The sequence below is a fragment of the Diplodia corticola genome (assembly GCF_001883845.1).
Source record: "Diplodia corticola strain CBS 112549 chromosome Unknown scaffold12, whole genome shotgun sequence".
Classification (NCBI taxonomy): Eukaryota; Fungi; Ascomycota; class Dothideomycetes; order Botryosphaeriales; family Botryosphaeriaceae; genus Diplodia; species Diplodia corticola.
The window spans coordinates 539,096-558,555 of NW_017971491.1; the positions used below are offsets into that span (position 1 = coordinate 539,096).

Genomic DNA, 19,460 nt, shown 5'->3' on the forward strand with positions numbered 1-19,460 from the left:
CGACGCCCGCGGCCACGACCCGATCCGACGGTCGCTCCGCCGCAAACCAACCCGGAGACTCGCCCACCACTCGCCTTTCCGCGGCCCACCACCTCCCCGCAGCCTCGTCGCCTTCGCCGTCACTCTGCACGCCCGAGACGCTGCTTTCCGAACATCTGTTGCGACTGAGAATGCGTATGCATCGTCTCTCTACCGCAGTGCACTCGGAGCTGAGCTCGAAGGATCTGGCACCTGGCAGGGCTGAAGACCCTATGACGCAATGGTTGGTGGCAAACAGCGCTTGGCTTTCATCAGCTCCCTGACTTCTTCCTCACAGCTGCTTCCCAGTGAGGAGCCCCGGCGCCAGTGCTGCCTTTGTCTGGATTCTCAAGAACGAGGTTGGCAAGGCCCGCAATAACTCGGTGCAAGGAGCCACTGTCCTCTGCTTCTGCCGTACACTACCAGGGACCAGATAATGCCCGGCTAAGACTGCATGTTCGGATTTTGTTCGCTGATAGGAAGAAGGGGGCAGTGGGCATTTCCTCATTGAGATGATGAGGAGGAGTCTTCCTGTGCAATCATCTCACACGCTCGGCCGAGCCTATTTGATGCGCCTCCTCACTCCTTAGGAGCTTGCCACCATTTACTGTTAGCTCTGGCAGCCCATGCGGACCCTGCTCCGGATCTTTCCGCAAACGTTTCCATCACATGCGCCGTCCTTTCGATGCAGCAATAGCGCGCATTGGCCGGCGCTTCGTGAGCCTTATTCCCGGCACCGATCGACACCCTAATTTCAACCTTCGCTGCAACCATGCCACCAGCTGACTCCCGCCGTCGTTGAATGCAGGACCTCCGCTACGTCCTTTATCTACACAGGCCTCGACCGCTGTTGTGACACCACTCACAGACACACGCCCGGAATCTTCTCCGTCGCGTTCACCACGAACCCGCTCAGCTCGCTACCCCCACACTTCAACCCCTTCACGAACGCCTTCGCCGCCACGTCCGCGCCCTCGGGCTGCGTGTGCGTGTGATCCATCAGGAAAAACCCATCCACCGCCTCCTTCCCCAATCTCCCAAACGCATCCGCCTCGTATGCCCCATGGTTGACAAACGCCGCCCTGCCGCCCGCCTCCCCTTCCAGCAGCGCCTTCGCCACGTTCTCCGCGTACCCGACGAAGACGGGCGGCGTGTAGCTGAAGTTGCCCGACTCCCACGGGTTCGTCGGCGTCATGGTGCTGATGACGACGCTCGCGCCCTTGGCCAGGAACGACCGTGCGGCGCGGAGCATGTACCAGTTGTACGTGTGCACCACGACCTCGGTGCCGTTGTAGGCCGAGAGGCAGGTCTCGTCGCCCTGGCCCGGGCACGCGGGCCGCCCGTTGTCCGTGTAGTTGGCCGTGCCTAGCTGCTCGCCGCCGCCGTCGTTGTGGCCGAATTCGATGACGACTTTTTTTTTTTGTGAGCGTCAGCACGTCGTGTTGTTGTTATTGTTGTTGTTCTTTCTTCTAGTTTGATCCCGCTCGTCTGGGCTTTCTTCCCTTTCTTTCCCTCTCCTTTCAGGCAGATTCTTGGAAGTTGAAATGGTCAAGTGCAGGCGAGCGGGTACAAAGGCACTTACCGAAATCACCAGCCACCACGGCCGCCTCGATGGCTGCGAAGCGGCCCTGGTCGGTGAAGGAGCGCGCGCTACGGCCGGCGAAAGCCTTGTTTACGACCGGGACGGATAGCGAGTACTGCAGGTAGTGGCCCCAGCCTATTCGTGCTCGTCGGAAAATCAGTTACAGAGTTTGTGGGGTAAAAGTCAAAGAGTCACGAGGAGTCACTTTCTTTCTTTCTTTCTTTCTATTTACCTTCAGTGCCGTTCTTGCCTCCTTGCTCCGCCATGGTAGAGTCGCCCGCTAGGTACACCGTCGGCGTGGCAGTGGTGATAAGGCCAGCGGCACGGGCGGCGTGGCTGGCCCCATGGCCAGGAGGCAGCGCCGCCACTACCGCGGCCGCGGAGAAGGCAGTCCACGCGATTGACGACGGGCTAGTGATAAGCTGCATCGTGGCGATCAAAGTATGTATTGGTACGGGTTTGCGACCAGGGGGGGAGCCACTTCAATTCCCGTGCGGTGTGTATGCGCAACGCTCGGCTTGGCGGGTGAGATTGGAGATCTGGAAAGGATGATGACGGTCGGGTCAAGACAGAAACAGAGAGAGCCGCTGCATGCTCTCCCCACTAAGTAATGATCAAAGCCAGACAGAAAGAGCGGGCTCGGGCAAGCATTGCTGCGGCAGCTCGCGCCCATCTTAGCCCGAGCGAGTCTGTCGTGAAGACTGCAAAGGAAGCGCGACGTCCACCAATGGGCGGTCCGCCGGGCCGTCGTTCTGCGCAGTCGAGATACTTAGCCGGGTACGTGGGGGACGACGCGGCCAAAGCAGTTGACACTAACGCCCACGTGAGCATTTAGCCAGCCGACTGGCTCCGTCGTCCGGGCGGATTGGTGCGATGGCTTGGTCATTTCATCACAAAGATTGCGGGGTCTGCCCGTGCGGGGATCCGTGAACGGAAAGCCTCGTCGCCGTCAGCACTCCGGTGCTGGCCGCCGCCGCAACGATTCGGTGCCTGGTTTGATTTGAGTTTTTGCTTTGTATCCGTGCAGAAGTCCTAGGCCGCAACGGGTAAGTCGCACGACAGAATGTGAGGCGCGTGGCTTCCGAGACACGTTGTCGCGGCTGGCCTTGCGGTCAGCCTTAAGGGGGGAAGTAAAGACCCAAAACACACGTAGATGTGGCGCAGTGCTGCTTTGTCGCACTTCGTATCCGCTCCATGCCACGTGGCTGGCGGATTTGTTCGTCCTCTCCGCTCGTAGACAGCGTTACTCCGTGTCCTTCCACCCACCTCAACCCATCCTTCCCTACAGAACATATCTGAATCCCTTGCGCTGGCCACCGTTCTCTGCGTCCTCGCCAACCGTGCCCTCAAGCCGGTCCAGTTTCTTGTTCTCATGTCTCAACCAGTACCGTAGCGCGATTGAACCGACACCTCCGAGGCCGCAGAAAAGCGCCAATGTGATTCCAGCCCGAGCGTAGCGGGGTTCGTCCGAGTCGGGGTACAGGTACGACGTAAAAAGGTGTGTACTATTGCCGAGGATATTTACCATCGCAAGCGCAGCGGCGCGCTTGGACCTGGGGCGAGGTATCTGGTCCCGTGTGTCAGAGATCGAATCAAGGCCATTGAAAAGTATGCAGGGAATGCTCACCGTGGCAGATACCCACGAATATGTGACGTTGAACGCAGAATAAACACCAAAGGTCATCTAGAGCCGCCTGATCAGTATCGGCTTGGACGGACTCGACTAGAGAATGTTACCAGGAACATTGCGAAATATCTTCCACCCGTGCCTGTAATAGTGATGCACAGGATGTTTCCAATCATGCTGATTGCCATCGGGACGGCGACGTGGAAGGCTCGCTCGTTGGTTTTGCCGGCGTGGATCGAGTTTCCAAGCGATCCAAAGAACGCGAGAGCATAGGGAGGTGCAGTGAGAAGCAAGGTGACGATTTTGTTGTAACCGAGAGTCTGGACAATGGAGGGGAAAAAGTAGGTCTGTCAATACCTGTTAGCTTTGCACGACGGAAGCTCAATGCGACAGCACTTACGTAGGCCATTCCGGTGTTCAGAGAGAACTGAATCAGGATGAGCATGTAGACCTTAGGGTCTTTCAACGCTTGAAGGCCGCCATCCCAGACGGACTTGCTGCCGTCTTCCCCGTCGTCTTGACCAGCAACCTCAACCGACAGACGCCAGATGGAGTACTCTCTCTCCTCCTCGGTCAGCCACTTGACATCTATTACATGTCAGTGAGCCTCGGCTGAACGTCAAAATGTGGGAGAAATACCTTTCGGATAGCTTGGCAGCACGAAGGCAGCGATGATTGCAATGAAAATAGTGAAGCAGCCCTCGAGGATGAAGAGCCACCGCCAAGAGTGGATACCAGCAGCGTCGTTCATGCCGCCGAGGACACCTGCGGCGATGAGCCCACCAAAGCAGTTCGAGATAGTGTTGCCAGCGTATAGGATGGCAATCCTGAAAGGAAGCTCATCCTTTTGATACCAAGATGACAGCATCAGCAGAGCACCTGGACTATCCTGAGGATCAGTGTCTGCACTAAGCTCAGATTCGTACAGCTGGATAACTCACAAGAAGGGTGCCTCGGCAAATCCCAGAAAAAATCGGACTACTAGAGCCTGTCTGAAGTTACGTGTGGCAGCCATGCAGGTAGAGATGGCACCCCATAGGACGGCAGCAACTGAAAGGTATACCCCAGGCCGAGGGAAGTTGGACAGTATCACATTGCTGGGAAACTGGAACAGCAGATAGCCGACGTACATGATCATCAGGCAAGTGTTGTACTGATGATCCGATAGTCTCAGGTCGTCCTCGAGACCACCCAGGCGGGCGTTGGTGAAGTTGTTGCGGTCCAAAATACTACGGAACCGGTCAGTTTGGACTCGATCCGGACGCGCCCAAGGAACACGCACTTCAGCAGGAAGAGGAGGATGAGCATCGGCATTACTCTGAAGTCCACCTTCCGCAGCAACCCCTTCTTCAGAGCGGCTATCTCCTCGTCGCTTTTCCCCCTGAAGCTCTGGTGTGCCAGGGTTTCCTTCTGCCGGTCGAAATCAGGGTCCTTGAGGTCGTCGATCATGGTGGCTTCAACTCCGTCGGCTCGCTTCTTGTCAGTCATGTCTGGTGCTGATGGCAAGCCTGAGACGGAGGAGTGATGCAGCGGGGACTGTGGAACTGGACAGGACTCCAAGGGTCGAGCTGCAGATGAACAGCCCCGACATGTTATAGATGCTGCAAATCGCCAGTTCCGACAGTCCCTTCTGACGGGCGTCCAGATGGGGTGAAGTCACCGTCGAAGCCCACAAACAAGATTGGCCAGCAGGCGTGGTTCGCACCATGCTTCCCCAGATTCCCTGCGCCGCCGGCACTTGCAGCGAATCAGAAGTGCGGGCAGCAGCGGCGACAGCCGAGTCCATGGTCACCCCGAATCCTCCATCGCCGCGGTGCCGGGCGCATCTTTTCCCGCCGCGTGCTTTTCCGCTCGCTGCGGAGCGCAGAGCATGGCGGCGGGCGCATCTGCTGCGCGGGCGGCGGATCGTGGGGGTGCGCAGGTGGCACTGGAGGCGTGGAGAGGGTGCCGTGGAGGACAGGCTAAATTGCGGGGAAGCTCGATGCGGAGTGGTACCGAGGGCGGGCCAGGCAGCTGTTGCAAGCCAGAGATTGGGAAAGGGAGCTCCGCTGGGCAGCTGGATTGGCCCTCGATCGCGACTATCCTTATCCGCCTCCGCCGCCCGTGGTTGGAGTCGGGCGAGTGCTGCAGCGGTCCGGGGAACGGGGGCGTCCCCGCACTTGCAGGCATGGCCGTCTGTGCAGCTGAGCTGGCGGCCAGGCTGCGTGCGGGGTCTCCACAGCGAATCCGACGTGCGACGTGGTCAGCGTGGGCGGTGGGCGGTGACGGGAAAGCGCAGGCGGCGGAGCTGGGCGGCGGATCGGCGGTGGGCTGGTGGGCTGGCGGGCTGGTGACTAAGAGGGCACGGAGGGCGGCGTGGCTGGCTTCTCCGCGGCAGGGGGTGGCGTCGCGGGTATTTAAGCCAGGCGGTCCCAGCACGCCGTTCCCGTTGCGGCTTTCCGAGCTGCCCACGGCGCCCGCTCGTTCGCTCTTTCGCTCTTTCGTGCGAAAGGCGCCCTGCAGCCCGCAGCTGCCATCCGCCCTCGCGTTTGCGCCTTCCGTTAGCCATCCAAACGCCGGTGCGCCAACGCGGCGACGCGGCGCTGCGATTATCTGGACGAGACACGCCGCCCGCCGCCCGCCGCCGCCGCCCGCCGTGCACATGTGCGACCGCGCACGCGAGACGGCGCAGCAGCGCAACGGCGGGCGCGCGATTGGCCGGCGAGGGCGGGGGGGCCGTGCGCGGGCAGGCCCCCTGGTGCCGTGGTGCTAATAGTAAAAGGTGCTAAAATTCTAGAAGGGCGCACGCGAGATGCTAACGGCAGAGCTGCCGGGGCACGGCGCTGCCAGGGCGCTGCCACCTGCCAGGGCGGCGGCACGGCAGGGCGCTGGTGCAACAGTAGCAGCGCCCGCCAATGCTTGCGGCTGCTCGCTTGCGCCAGGGGAGCGGCGTCGCGGCGGAGCAGCGCTGCGCGCAGCACCTACTTATCGCTGCAATGACGATCGCCGGCGACAATCAGCAGACGGCCGTACGAGGAGCGCGGCCGCCCGTTTCAGCAGCGCGCTTTGTTTCGGGCGCGCGGGTGTCGCAGGCCCTGGCCGGCCCTGGCAGGCCCTGGCACGCCGGGGCGCGCGCTCGGCGCATGGCAACTGCCGCCGGCGAACGCCGCAGCCGGCGGCTTGCACGTGACGCGGCTGTTCCTGCGGAGCGCGCGGCTTGGGCGTGGGCGAGGGCTTGGGCGCTGCTCTGGCTGCGCGCTGGCGGCGTCGACGCGGTTGCCAGCGAAAATGGCTCGCGCTCGCTCGGTACTTGGCGGCTGCCGTCCAGAAGCAGCGCTATCTCCGCCAACCACGGCGCACGCGAACCGCCACTGCAGCAGCTAGCAGGCGCGCCTCTTGCCTATCGTGCCGCGGCCGGCTGAACCTAGCAGGTCCCATTTATAGGTTGACGTCAAATTGCCCCTTTCCAGCCACTGGTACGGCGTATAAGAGCCCACGATCGCCCCTAGCCCTCCTTCTGCGCGGAAGCATGCGGCAACCAATGGCCATGCACGTCAAACTCTGCTACAAATAGTCCCCCTATTTCGCCAGCCCTACGCAGCAAGCTCACGTAAGTGCTTGTCGATCGCTGCGTCCTCAAAGACCCGAGCCGATCCCGGACAAGGTCTCATACCTTCCACTCTCAGATCCTCCCGCGCGCCCGCGCCTGCCCTGTGAGCCGAGCCCGCGACATGTCTGATGGGGGCTGTGTAGGCCTCATGCGAGCCGCCGACAACTCTTCGAGCGCGCTCCATGCTGCTGGACCTTCCATCTGCCTCCAGCGCGGACTCCACCACAGCCTCGCCTCTCCCGGCACCATGGCGCGCCCAGCCACCGTTCTTTCCCTTGCCCTCGCCGCCCTCGGCCTGTACTTCGTCGCCCACGCCTTCTCCAAGCGCTTCCGCCAGCTGGCCCAGTTCCCGGGGCCTCGGTGGGCCGCGCATTCGCGCTGGTGGCTCGTCCGCGTGGTCAACTCGGGCTCGTCGCCCTACACCTTCGTCGATGTCAGCAAAAAGTACGGCCCCATGGCCCGCATAGGCCCCAACCACCTCCTCACCACCGACCCCGACTTTGTGCGCCGCATCCTCTCCGCCCACTCGCGCTACACCCGCGGGCCCTGGTACGACTCGATGCGAATCGATCCCCATGTGCCCAACATCGTCTCGGAGCGCGGTGTCGCCAAGCACCACAAGCTGCGCTACCAGATGTCCGCCGGCTATGCCGGCAAGGACATTGAGGGCGTCGAAGCCGCCGTCGACGAGCGCCTGATGCACTTCATCGACACCATCGAAAACCGCTGGATCTCCAAGCCCGGCGACTCCAAGGTCTTCGACATCGCCCGCCGCATCCAGTTCTTCACCCTGGACATGATCAGCCAGCTGTGCTTTGGCAGGAGCCTGGGCTTCGTCGAGGCAGACGACGACTCGTTCAAATTCCAGGCCACGGTCGAGTGGCAGATGCCCATCGTCGGCCTGTTTTCCGTCATTATCGAACTGAGCCACCTATACACCATCCTGTCCAGCATTCCGTTCATTAGAAGAGTCATTGTGCCCTCGGCCGGGGACAAGATCGGAATTGGCCCGATCATGGCGGTAAGACATTCCTTCGCTCTCCCGGATTTGGACGCAGCTGTTCTGACGCCGACTAGATTTCCCGTGAGGTGATCAACGAACGACTTTCCCCGGGCGCGGAACAAAAAAAGGACATGCTTGGCTCGTTCCTCAAACGCGGCCTTACCCCAGACGAGGTCGAGACGGAAATTTCGATATCCCTGTACGCTCCTGCATTAGCGAGATTTCCTCTTCCGGTCGTCGCTAACCCTTGCTCTCAGAATTGCCGGATCCGACACCACAGCCACTGCCATGCGCGCAAGTCTCCTTGCCATCATTTCCAATCCCCGTGTATACTCACGCTTGACTCGCGAGATCGATGACGCAATCGCCGCCGGGAAGGTCTCTTCACCCATTCGCGACAGCGAAGCCAGGAACCTTCCTTACCTCCAGGCCGTGATCAAGGAGGGACTTCGCCGCTTCTCGCCCATCACTCAGCTTCGTGAAAGAGTGGTGCCCCCGCAAGGCGACACCTTTGACGGCAAATTCATCCCGGGCGGCACCTTCATCGGCATCAATTCCTGGACCATCCAATGTCATCCCGTCTACGGTGACGATCCCGAGGTTTTCAGGCCGGAACGCTGGCTCATCGATGACGAAGAGCGCTTGAAGCAGATGACGCAGATTCACGAGTTGATCTTCGGCTGGGGAACGACGAGATGTCTCGGCGTCCCCATCGCTTTGATGAACTTGAACAAGCTCTTCGTCGAGATGCTCAGGCGGTATGACATCGAGGTTGTCAACCCGTACAAGCCGTGGCACAGCGAATGCTACGGCATCTTCTTTCAACGGGATTTCAACGTTCGTATTTCCCACCGGCAGGCTGGTTCTGCATAGATTCCCCACAGAGTTCAGTTGCAGGGCAACCTGAGATGGACGCTTTCGTTTCGTTTCATTTCTCCAATTTCCCATGTTTGGTTTTTGAGATTTGTCTTTGATCTTGATTCCAGTGGTCAGCTTGGCTTCCACAGTTTCCATACCTCTCTGTTTTTTTTTTTTTTTTTGGTTATTTTCCATTAGATGCAAGGTCAAAGCATCAGTCACACGGAGAATACCCGGCGTTAAAAAATTTCTTTTGCTGTTTTGGGCACCGAAAATACCACGGGAGAGACGAAGGAAGGACATAGAAAAAGTAATTCCTTGGGCTCGGGCGGGATTATAAGGGTCTCGCGACTCTGAGGGCGCGAGAGGTTGCTAAAAGGACGAGGTAGGGCGGGTATCTGGTTTCCTCTGGTTTCACTTTTCCTTTCAGTCATGGCACAAGTACAGCACGCGTACATACTTTTCCTTTCCCAACTCTTCACGGTTCTACTCCTTGGCCTGTTGCCAAGGTTCAAAGACCCTCACCATCTCTAGTGTCTACTCATTTCCTTGCTCTTTCTCTCACTCAGTCTCAGCTGCATTTTCCTTGTTGTTCTTTGAGGTTTTGCCGCGTATACACCCCACAGCTCGTGCGTTTTTATTTATTTTTGGTTACCTACAGCTGTCCAAAGAGGCCAGCAAGATGAGGATATACCTAATCGTACCAAATGCCAATGGCTTTGAACCACCACAAAAGTTTGCTTCTCCGTTATGAGTTCTCGCAGCCATTGAATGCCGCGGCAGGAGGCGTCTTCTGGCATGACTGTGAAAGGCCGTCGTCCAAACAAAGTTGGCCCCCAACCCGCAACTCTGTATGCATGCACACATCATCAGGGGGTCCCCGCATGCTCGAAGAAGCGAACCGAGAAGGAGCAAACGCGCGTGTATGCAAGGAGAGAATCCTTGGCTCCCAACAAACCCCGCCGTTCGTCCCTAGTACGCTTCGCAAAAAGGACGGGCCCTTGCATGAAGGAAGATGCCGGGCGCGTGACACGTATACTAATCACGGAAATCGGGTGTTGCATAGAGGTGGACATTGCGCGGATTTTGCTGTGTGGTGGTGCTGGTCAGTTCCCAACGGATCGACGGACGGGATTGACAAGGGTGGGGTGGTTGATGATTCGCAGATCTTTGATGTAAGGATTTACGGCGGACCCTTTTTTTTTTTCTTTTCCTTTTTGCTCCTGACCCTTTTGCTCTTTGATTGGGGAAATGATAGGCGTGCTCTCATTCGTGCTTTGCTCTTCATTTCCCCTTTCTCTCTTTCCTTTTTCGGGCGAGGTCGTGCTTCGGGACTGATGCTGCTACGTGCGCTTGCGACATGCCGGACTATAATGCTCTTGGCTTTTAGCGTGATTGGCATTTTCGTATATACATATAGATATATATATATATATATACATGCTTTACTATAGCGGTCCTTTTGTTAAGAATATATTTCCAACCCGTTATGCCTTCCGTGACTCAAAAAGAGGGGAGCAAAGGAGGATCAGGGGAGCGTCTATGACGACGATATATCGACCGCGCGACGGCCTGATGGACATAATACCGAGTCAAACGGCGACGGAAAAAAAAGCCGCTGGCCGTTTTACGATGTGGCACTGGTGCACCCTGTTCACTTTTACTGCGCGCTGCGTCACTGGACTTTGCCGCTCGGGGATCCACGTGCTTGCAAGCACGTCGGCTCAGCTCAGCCCCCCCTTATGCATGTTCAACACTCCGGCCTGTTCGTTTTTGTTGTAGCGTGTGTCAAGCTTGATCGGCGAGTCCGAGCGGGTGGGTGGCAAACAGGTGAGAAGCGCAGGATGGACTACCTACTACGACTACTGCAACCTCCTCCGCGTTTGCGCATTGGGGGGAGAATGGAACCTGCCGGGGGGCCTTAGCTCTAGCCGGAGGTTGCGTCTGCATCTCAAAAGCATGCTGCGCCAAGCGCAGGGCGATGAGCGAATCGAAGGGACTTCATTTCGCGGAAAGATGCGCTAGAGTCCTGTCAGGATTGCTGCGCGATGGCACTGTGGCGCGGGAGGATTGGGTGGGATGGGGTGGGATGGGTGGTGGGTGGCTGCGCCCGTTGGCCGGATTGGGCAACGGGGGATGAGAGGCCACAAGCCACAGGGCCCCCAGCAGCGGCGCTGCCCGGGTGGCCCGTGGGCCCGGAGGGGTCCCTGGCATAATCCGGGTGGGATTGTGTGGCTTGGCCTTACATTACTCGCGTCCGCGCAATGACTTGCGTAGCCTCTCAGCTTGCTTGAGTCCTTCGTCAGCTGGATATTGGCATTTTTCGCACGGCTGTCCGGATGCGGACCCACTGGATTTCGAGACCGACACATCTGGACTTCTCCAATCCATCCGACACGCTAACCAGAGACTGGCGACGTCCCGCGAATCCGTGCTCTTCGGCGGTATTCAAGGCGAAGCCACATGGTCCCATTGCGAAAGCTTGATTGTGGACTGCACAGATTGGAACATCTTGTCAACGAATCCTGATCATTACAGAGCTGTGGTCGATTTTTCATGACTGCTAAACATACGTTGGCTCGCCTCACCCTCTCCTGCTCCCATGTCGTCCTCCATGGTTCGACCATGCGTCTCTGCATCCTTCACGCGCGGGAAGTGGGGCTTGGCGGGCCCTGTGTCGACTGTTAATGAGGAAAGTCGGGAAAATGCCCGACGGGATGAAGTGAACTCTCCGAGAGAGGTCTCAGCAGGCTTTCGAAAGGGCCATCAACCGGCAACCAACAACCAGCAAACGCTCTCGGGTCAACTGCCGCTAGCATCGGCGTTCCCGACCCAGGCCGAAAGGGTCCGATTGCATCTGCTGGGGCGATAAGCCGGCATTGGTCACGCTATTAACGGGCCGGCACGGTTAGCGGCAAGCGCGTTTGCAGCAAAACGCGTGCGTTTCCATCGTGCCTCGTGCAAATCGCTTTCTCGCAGCTGCCGCGCGTCTAGGCTCCATGGCAACCAGGGAATAACCTTGGACTGCAATATGTGATCCTTGCAAACGGCATGGTGGCCCTGTCTCGCACTCATACCCGCTCAATCCCAGTGAACTAAAAGGGGAAACGCATTCGCTTGGATGCTTCGCGGGGATGCTTCGGGACGCCGTCCAACGGTGCGCACTTGCCGCCATCGGTGGCCCTGCGTATGCACCGGGATTCCAGAAGGACGTCTAGCGTGCCAGCTTTGTTGGAGGTGCAATGGTGATTCAGACAGCAGGCACTTGGATCGTCAAGACGGTACAAATCATTCCTTCATTGCATCAGTCGCTCAATCTGACCCAACGGGACTGTCGTATGCTCCACATTCACAGTGTGTGAGGCGTTTCCCATAATTTCTGTCCCGATCGGACGCACGTGATCCACGACGAACGGGTCCTTGTAGTGCTTGGAGGCGTCCGGCGTATGTCTGCCGCTTGTCCTGCTGTGGTATGTCCGAAGCTCCGTCTCAGATCCCGGTGTGTCCGGACGTTGCTGCTCACGCTCCTCGGTGTGCACAATGACTTCATCCACGACAAAGATCTTGCCCGAGGTCAGGGCGGAAATGAGGGGCCAGAAAATCGGAATACTCGCGCAAAGGACTGCGATATTGACTTCGAGACAGGACAGTACGATGGATGTTGTTGCCAGCCAGGTTGGATCGGTAACGGGATACGTTCCGGCACGCGTCTCGGTGATGCTTGCCAAGCGGGCGACACTGATAGCCACGACTCTTTGCACCATGTTAGCGTTGTGCAAAGACCTCGGAAGGAATCTGAATACTTACACGGCACCCAGCGCCGCCAGGCCAGCAATGGCATACTTTCGCTTGCCCTCCAGGTCCATGGCGGACAAGGAAAATATGGGGAAAGCAAATACGATGATGTCGAAGGCCATGTTCGTTGCAGAGTGTGTCGCAAACGCGGTGAAAAAAGTCTTGGGATCGTTGGCTCCAGCTCCAAATCCGAAGCACTTGCCAGGTCTGGTGTATTCCCAGAACTTGTTGACAGGAGAGCAGGCGAAGGCAAGCAAAGAGCTGTATGTAAAGCCCCAGAGAGAAATCAGGACGATCAGACCGATGATGATAAAGTAAGTTCTTGAACGCTTTTCGAACAAGCGGAGGTACTGCAGCAACAAGGAGACCTTGATGAGTGTGGTGGCCCAAAAGTACGAAATGGTCCCAGCCCAAAACCACTAGAGAAGCAGGTCAGAAGCCGAGGAGGTTTGGAGATGGAGGTGGATTTACGTGTATATACGTCTGGTAAGAGGCCAGCGTCATGGACAGAACGTGTTGTCCGAGGCCATTGTCAAGCACTGTTTTCGCATCAGCTCTGTGGTTTGACTTGAGCGGATGGGCGTGTCCAACTCACTCAAGAAGACAAACGATGTGCCAATGGTCGCTGAAACCTGCATCGAGAGTTAGCTGGAGGCGGCGAGGCGTGGTGGAGGGCACTTACGACGGCGAGTACTACGATCAGATCGTCCCAACCGGACGCCCGTGTGAGCTTGATTCGGGCATAGAGTCTGAAAAGTACAGCAGCCCAGGCCACGATCTGCACTGAAGGTCAGCTTCTGGGCCATGGGGCGGGGTGCTCGTTCCACTCACTTGAAAAGAGATGCTGACGGCCAAGATGGTTTCTTTCCTGTTGATTATGGGCACATATGCGGATTCAGAGCTGGCGGAGTCGCGCGTCACCAGCGAGCTGAGCAGCTGGCCAGGAATGGCAACCATGGTGAGTAGCAGCACGCAAAAGGACAGAGAACATGGCCGGCGGAGGGCCTATGTAGAGCTATATTGCGATCACTGCCAAGGACAAGCGAATAGCTAGGAGGCGGAGATGAGAGCATGTGCGTTTTAGCTGCAGCAGGAAGCAGGCTAGGCTTGAGCGCACAAATCCGGGCCGGGGATCGCAAGCGTGAAACGGGGCATTGGGCCACGGCGCAGGGCGGCCAGCCGTGCCCGGACCGGCAAGGTGAGCGAGGCTGCGGCTGGAGCCCATGGGTTTCTTTCATCCCGCTGGCGGTGCAAGGACGGCGCCGTCGACGCTGGGCATGGTCCGGAGTCATGAGGGTGAAAAGTATAAGCTGCACGGCTGCCGGGTCAAGATTGCGCAGCAGACGGCAGCCAGCAGGCCGCGGCCAGGCGGCACTTTTGCGGCGAAGGATTGGGTTTGGCCAGGGCTGGCAGCCATCACGGGACAGGCGGCGGCATAGCTGGACGGCAGACGAGGAGGAGTTGCGGCTTTGGTGCAGGTGCCGAAGGGAGAGGCGGGCCGTTGCCAAGGCCTTGCCCTTGCCCTTTCCCATATTGTCTCGCTCGCCTGCTGAGGCAAGAGCCTCTCAGCCTCCACGTCTCGCCCGCCGCCCGCCGCCCGCATGCCGCGCCACTTTTTATCCTTTACCACCAACGAACTCACACGGCAAGGAAAACGATAAGCTTTCGCGCTGGCTCACGCGTATCCCCGCGCCGCCCCTCCAGATCTCCGCCATCACTCATCGCACACGAGTCGCGCCAAGGGCTGCGTGCGCCGATCGGGCGAGCACGCGCGCCTGCCCAATGCCGCCCGTTTCGCACCTGGCACCCTATTCTCTGCTCATCCCCTTGATCGTCCCCTTCCTAGGTCCTTACGTACTCTGCCGTCCGGAGCAACCCCCGGCACCGCCTACGGAGCACTCAAGGGACGCGCGCTGTGAATCACAGCTGCTGAAACCACCCTCCCCTGCCCCGTGCAGCCCCGACCCACCGCGTTGCGCAAGTCGCATGCAACACGGATATGCGCGTTCGGCAGAGCTAGTCGGCTGCCACCCGCACGGCACCCTGCCACTACTGCGTGTGCTCATTCCGAGAATACGGGTCGTGGCACCTCACCGTTATCCCAATCGGGCAACATGTCTAAAACACGAGGTGCCTATGAACATCACAGTACTTCCATCGACTCAGACATGCAATTCTGACGAGAAGGGCCTATGACGACGCCTATGTCGTACTGGGGAAGTCGCGCCAAGACACCATCATCCACAGCATTAATATATATCCGCGGCTCTCTCCGTCACCTCTCCGCTCTGTCATCTCCAGAATGCTAAACGCTATCGCCTTGCTTCTTCAGGCCCACGCGCAGCCCGTTCCAACGCTGGCCAAGCCGCCCCGCCGGCAAAGGCGACCCAAAAATCTGCCTGTTTTCTCCACCTATCACTTTGATTTCGTCAGAGCAGGGAATCGAGTCAGCTCCCCTTCCTTCGATTTGCCAGGGACACCCGTGCGCAGAGTTGCGGCGCTTCCCTGTGCTCAGTGCGCGGCAACGGCGAGCCCTCAGAGTGACCCAATCAACGGCCCTGAGTCTACCAGCCCACTGTTGCGTGACTGCCGCTCCACCGGCGCCTCCGAGCCATCGACGAAGGGATTTTCCCGCATATCGCGCGAATCCTTTCTGCACGGCCTCACGGCTTGTTCTCGCCCTCACCGCTCACCTTTCTGTCCGTATACGTCTTTGCGACCGTTACCCTAAGCCCCGCCTGTGGTTTTCCTTACTCATCCATCTCCAAAAATAGGATAGCTGATCAGCTCGGACTTGTACAGCCGACGACGATGGCAACTGCAACGGCCGTACAATGAAGAGCGTGTGACGGGAATTCCCATCGTGGATGAAGTTGAGAAGAACACGTATCGAGCTGGCGATGGCGCCCGCAATGATGATTGTGTTTCGCAGAGTAGAGCATCAGTGCGCCAGTTCCTTCTCGGGCATCAATCGACGTTGGTTCCTCGTCGTCAATTTTGCATGGTGTGAGACTGAACAGTCTCTACCAATCAGCAGAACAACCTTTCGGTTGAGTGCACTTGGCCGGCTTTCGCGACGGAACGAGCCAATGCCTTTGGTAGACGAACACCATGCCCTTCTCCTCACATAACAAGCACAGGCGACGCTTCCGGCAAGCCTGTCACCCGACCGCTGGAATCTTTGCGTGCCCATATCTGCTCTAGGGACTGGATGGCGGCGGGAATGTTGCGGAAGCCTGTCTTGGAGTAGACGCGGGCCATGCGGTCCGTGAAGTCGATTCTGCTCTCCTCGTCGGTGCTCTCCACCGCGCCGAGGAAGCACACCCAGACGAGAGCATGAGCGCAGGGTGCGTCGTGAGGTATCTTTGCCAAGAGGCGGCGAAGGTTCCGAAGCGACTCTTGAACGTCCTCTTCCGATCGCATCCTATTGAAGTAGAGCTTGGAGGCTTCGAGGAAAGCTTCTCGTGTGTTGGAGATGGCAACCTCGACCTCCGATCCCGAAGGAAGCTCGTACGAGAGCCAGTCCAGATATTGGAGGGGGTCGGCAATCATACTGGTTGCTGCGGCCTCACCGAGGAGTGGTTGGGCGAGGAATTCGAACCTGTTGAAAAGGTGAGCCTTTATCGAGCCAGGCTAGGACGACCATGCAGCTTACATGTGTGTTTGCTGCTTGAGAAAGTCACCCAGCTGCGCACTATGTCCCGGGCCAGCGTTGCTATTCCTGGAGAGGCACATGAGCATCTGAACCAAGTAGCCGTATTCCGAGCTTCCTGTCACTGTCTCCCCAACCAGGAGCACGATGAGCGTGGCCCACGTGTACACGTTAAAGACGCGTTCTGGGGGCGCCTGCAGCGCGTCCCGGCGCAGTCTCGAGATGACGGCGGCGCGACCGGCCTCCGCGGCCGCTTGGAGGTCGGGGCGCTTCTCGTGGCATAGGTGCTGCGCCGCCACGACCTCGACCGCCCGTCGCAGGACCTCGTCCTCGCACGCCATGGGCAGGATGAAGTCACGGTAGCCGTTGGACACGCGGTCGAGGACTACCATGACGGGGGCCACGGCTGAGGAAACTGAGGAAGCACGTCAGCATAAATCACTCTTCCAAGAAGAAAATACGAGCAGCAAAAAGTAGAAGGGGCCTGGCGTACAATGCGAGAACAGCATGCGGACTTGAGGGCTCAGCGGCGCAAGCCACGGCTGAACAGAAGGATTGTGGAAGGTGACAAAGCCATTTCTACGGCCTGCCACCTGCCTGTTGCCATGTGGGCCTGGGTCTGTCCAAGTGTTGAAGCGGAGTGGGATCCCTTGTGCATCAAACCGGATTATTTCAGTGACAGCTGTAGCCGACTGTTTTGCATTTGAGCTCGTGGCTGCTGCCCCTTTCCGCTTTGAGACGTTGCCGGGCCGCTCCCGACGTTCGCCTTGCCAGCGAATGCGCAGTGGCGCTTGACCCGTCCGTCGCACCGAGGCATCGGCATCTGCGGGGGCGTCCAAAGTGGGTAGCTGGCAGCCTTTGAGTTTCCCGCGGCGGGCAACGCCGTCGTTGAAGCGGAAGCGACCTAGGCCTGAGCATTCTATGCCCTTCTTGATACACTTTCCGCACGTCGGATGGCCCAGGTCGCATATGATTCGCCTTTTGGTGCACTGGAAACAGCCTGATTACCCGATTTAGTAAATGCTTGCTTTAGACGTAGTCAGGGGTTCCTTGATCACCTCGAGGCTTGGCGTCGGCGGGCGTTGCAGAGGCGTTGGCACTGGACGAAGACATTCGGGCTGCTGTGGTCCTCTCGTATGCCTTGATGGCGGATTCTGTGCTATAGAGAACTGGGATGGGGTCGCGATGGAGGGTTGTGGGGAAAGAGCGCATGCCGAAACTTTTCCGCCTTACCGTGGGGGAAGGCGTGGTTACGTAATTGCCGTTATAATTAGCGCCCGCTGGAGCTTCGTTGAGCCGCCATTTACCAAAACATCACAAACGCAGATTCACCTTGTCTGCTTCCGCCAGCTCCGTCTTGACCGCCATCGCAGCTCTTGCACCCTCCTCGATAGCGCCGTCGATGAAGCTTCGCCACAGAAGAGCCCAATCGGAGCTGGCAAAGTATACATTACCATGACGAGCCCGCATATCCTCCAAGTGGTCGGCCAACAGCTTCGGCGGCGAGAAGAACCACGCCCCCTTGGCAAACTCGTCCTTCGACCAGTTGTGGAACACCAGCCGCCGCACAGCGTCCATCTTGCCCGGTGCCAGGTTCTGCACCGCCGCGAACGTCTCGGCCAGCTTCTCCTCAGGCTGGATATGGTGCTGGTCCGCGCCAAAGGCGACGACGTGCGTGTTGCCCGCGGGCGTTGTGCCGTCGCCAATGGCATAGATAAGCGGGTTCGACGGGTACGTGACGCCCGTCCACGAGCGCATGGCCTTGTCCCCGACTTCGGCGTGGACTTTGACGCATTGGTTGACGTGGCCGACGCCGATGGCTGCGCACTTGCCTGCTGGCAGAGGGGGGTCGAAGGATACAGTGCTGAGCACGTTCAGCGGGACGGTGCAGATGATGCGGGCTGCCTGGTATGTGTGACCGTTCCGGGCCGTCACCTCGACCTTGCTACCCTTGTCGTTGACCGACTTGATGGGCGTACTGAAGGCGTACGAGAGCCTCTTGGTGGAGAGAGCTTCTTTGAAGAAGTTGATGGCGAAGCTTGATTGGCCACCGCTGAACTTGTAGGTGATCAGGTAGTCGAGGCAGCCCTGGTAGGTGTAACCGCAGATGGCCCACCAATGGAGGAACTCCAGGAAGCTCATTCCCTTCAGGGTGCCGCCGCTGCAGAGCAGGACGAAACCCTCCAGCACCGCACGCTCGTTTGGGGAGAGCAAAGGCGCGATTGCGTCGATGCGGTCTTGTGCGGATAGATTGTCCAACTCTCTGGCCTTAGGAACGTGGAACATGTTGGCTGGTTGCGGCATGATGTTTCTGCCAAAGGCGCCGTCGACGTTGACGAACTTCCCCAAAGCCGACGCAAAAAGAGAATCCTAGGAAGTGTGTCAGCCCAGCGAACAGAGCTCTATAGCAGTTCTTGCTTACCTCTTCTTCATGGCTCATGGTCGCAGATCCACCGGCGGTATTCAGCTGGAAGTGATTGACGCCGTGAGAAAAGTCAAACGAGGTCTTAAGCTCGTTTTGCATCTGGTACCGGGAAATCTCACGCCATACATGAGGCTGACCCCAGTGCACCCAGGTACCTCCCATCTCAAAAGGATAGCCGTCGATGTTGGAGGACCATGAACGACCGCCAATGCGGTCGCGAGCCTCCAGAAGTAGAACGTTCAGGCCTGCGCCACATGTCAGCTTTCCTTTACTTGGTCGATTGGCAATGAACTCACCAGAGAGACTGGCATCTCTGGCTGCAGTAAGACCGCAGTAGCCTGCGCCGATGACGACCACATCGTAGAAGGCATTTGGGGATGTAACGTTTGTCGCAGGCGCAATGACCCCAATGGATGGAATGCCGGGACGAAGGCCAGCCTGTTCAGTCCAAAGGTAGCCGTCGCGGGACGTCATGTTGACAATGTTCGGGATGGAAACCCCCCGAATCACAGCAGGAAGGGCTGTCGGACTTTGTGAGCAGAGCCGGCCCTTATGAATGTGCTCCGCTGGCAGTGAGAGTCATCTTGGGATGGACTCCGTCAGGCTTTTCAGAGGCCGAATCCATCATTACTGGGGCTTCATCACATGAAGGTGAGGGGAGATATGGGGAAAGAGGCAATGGAATGAGAAAATCGGCGGAGTGCAGACCACAAGGATGGTTCGTGCGGTTCCGCGTGGAAGGCCACAAGGGATTTCCCAAAACGGGCAATAACGCGAGAAAATGGTATGGGGCCGCAGAAAGAGACTTAGTAGCCAGTAAGAGACTAAGGCTAAGCTAAGCAGAGGGTCGCAAGCCCAAGCGTTATTCCGAGGCATATATACAGGATGATAATAATAAGGTACAGATGACA

At 58.3% G+C, this 19,460-nt stretch overlaps 6 protein-coding genes across 6 annotated transcripts; 1 reads left to right on the forward strand and 5 right to left on the reverse strand.

The window, feature by feature from the left end:
* Positions 1 to 880: 880 nt before the first annotated feature.
* Positions 881 to 2,028, reverse strand: BKCO1_12000174 (rhamnogalacturonan acetylesterase; the record flags this gene model as incomplete). Its single annotated transcript, XM_020270671.1, has 3 exons — positions 881 to 1,428; positions 1,601 to 1,735; positions 1,833 to 2,028. The coding sequence occupies 3 exons, from the start codon at positions 2,026 to 2,028 to the stop codon at positions 881 to 883; spliced, it is 879 nt and encodes a 292-aa protein (XP_020132623.1).
* Positions 2,029 to 2,882: 854 nt separating this feature from the next.
* Positions 2,883 to 4,715, reverse strand: BKCO1_12000175 (mfs transporter; the record flags this gene model as incomplete). Its single annotated transcript, XM_020270672.1, has 7 exons — positions 2,883 to 3,167; positions 3,228 to 3,284; positions 3,338 to 3,574; positions 3,628 to 3,815; positions 3,867 to 4,111; positions 4,169 to 4,456; positions 4,510 to 4,715. The coding sequence occupies 7 exons, from the start codon at positions 4,713 to 4,715 to the stop codon at positions 2,883 to 2,885; spliced, it is 1,506 nt and encodes a 501-aa protein (XP_020132622.1).
* Positions 4,716 to 7,063: 2,348 nt separating this feature from the next.
* Positions 7,064 to 8,692, forward strand: BKCO1_12000176 (cytochrome p450; the record flags this gene model as incomplete). The annotated part of the gene is made up of 3 exons (XM_020270673.1): positions 7,064 to 7,837; positions 7,894 to 8,018; positions 8,077 to 8,692. 3 exons carry the CDS (start codon positions 7,064 to 7,066, stop codon positions 8,690 to 8,692), a joined length of 1,515 nt encoding a protein of 504 aa, XP_020132625.1.
* A 3,281-nt stretch (positions 8,693 to 11,973) lies between these two features.
* On the reverse strand, positions 11,974 to 13,429 carry BKCO1_12000177 (uncharacterized protein; the record flags this gene model as incomplete). Its single annotated transcript, XM_020270674.1, has 6 exons — positions 11,974 to 12,430; positions 12,485 to 12,891; positions 12,944 to 13,011; positions 13,068 to 13,104; positions 13,155 to 13,250; positions 13,304 to 13,429. The coding sequence occupies 6 exons, from the start codon at positions 13,427 to 13,429 to the stop codon at positions 11,974 to 11,976; spliced, it is 1,191 nt and encodes a 396-aa protein (XP_020132624.1).
* Positions 13,430 to 15,595: 2,166 nt separating this feature from the next.
* BKCO1_12000178 (c6 zinc finger domain protein) lies at positions 15,596 to 17,237 on the reverse strand (the record flags this gene model as incomplete). Its single annotated transcript, XM_020270675.1, has 4 exons — positions 15,596 to 16,073; positions 16,128 to 16,539; positions 16,618 to 17,124; positions 17,183 to 17,237. 4 exons carry the CDS (start codon positions 17,235 to 17,237, stop codon positions 15,596 to 15,598), a joined length of 1,452 nt encoding a protein of 483 aa, XP_020132617.1.
* Positions 17,238 to 17,438: 201 nt separating this feature from the next.
* On the reverse strand, positions 17,439 to 19,023 carry BKCO1_12000179 (monoamine oxidase n; the record flags this gene model as incomplete). Its single annotated transcript, XM_020270676.1, has 3 exons — positions 17,439 to 18,494; positions 18,547 to 18,794; positions 18,846 to 19,023. The coding sequence occupies 3 exons, from the start codon at positions 19,021 to 19,023 to the stop codon at positions 17,439 to 17,441; spliced, it is 1,482 nt and encodes a 493-aa protein (XP_020132616.1).
* Positions 19,024 to 19,460: the final 437 nt, after the last annotated feature.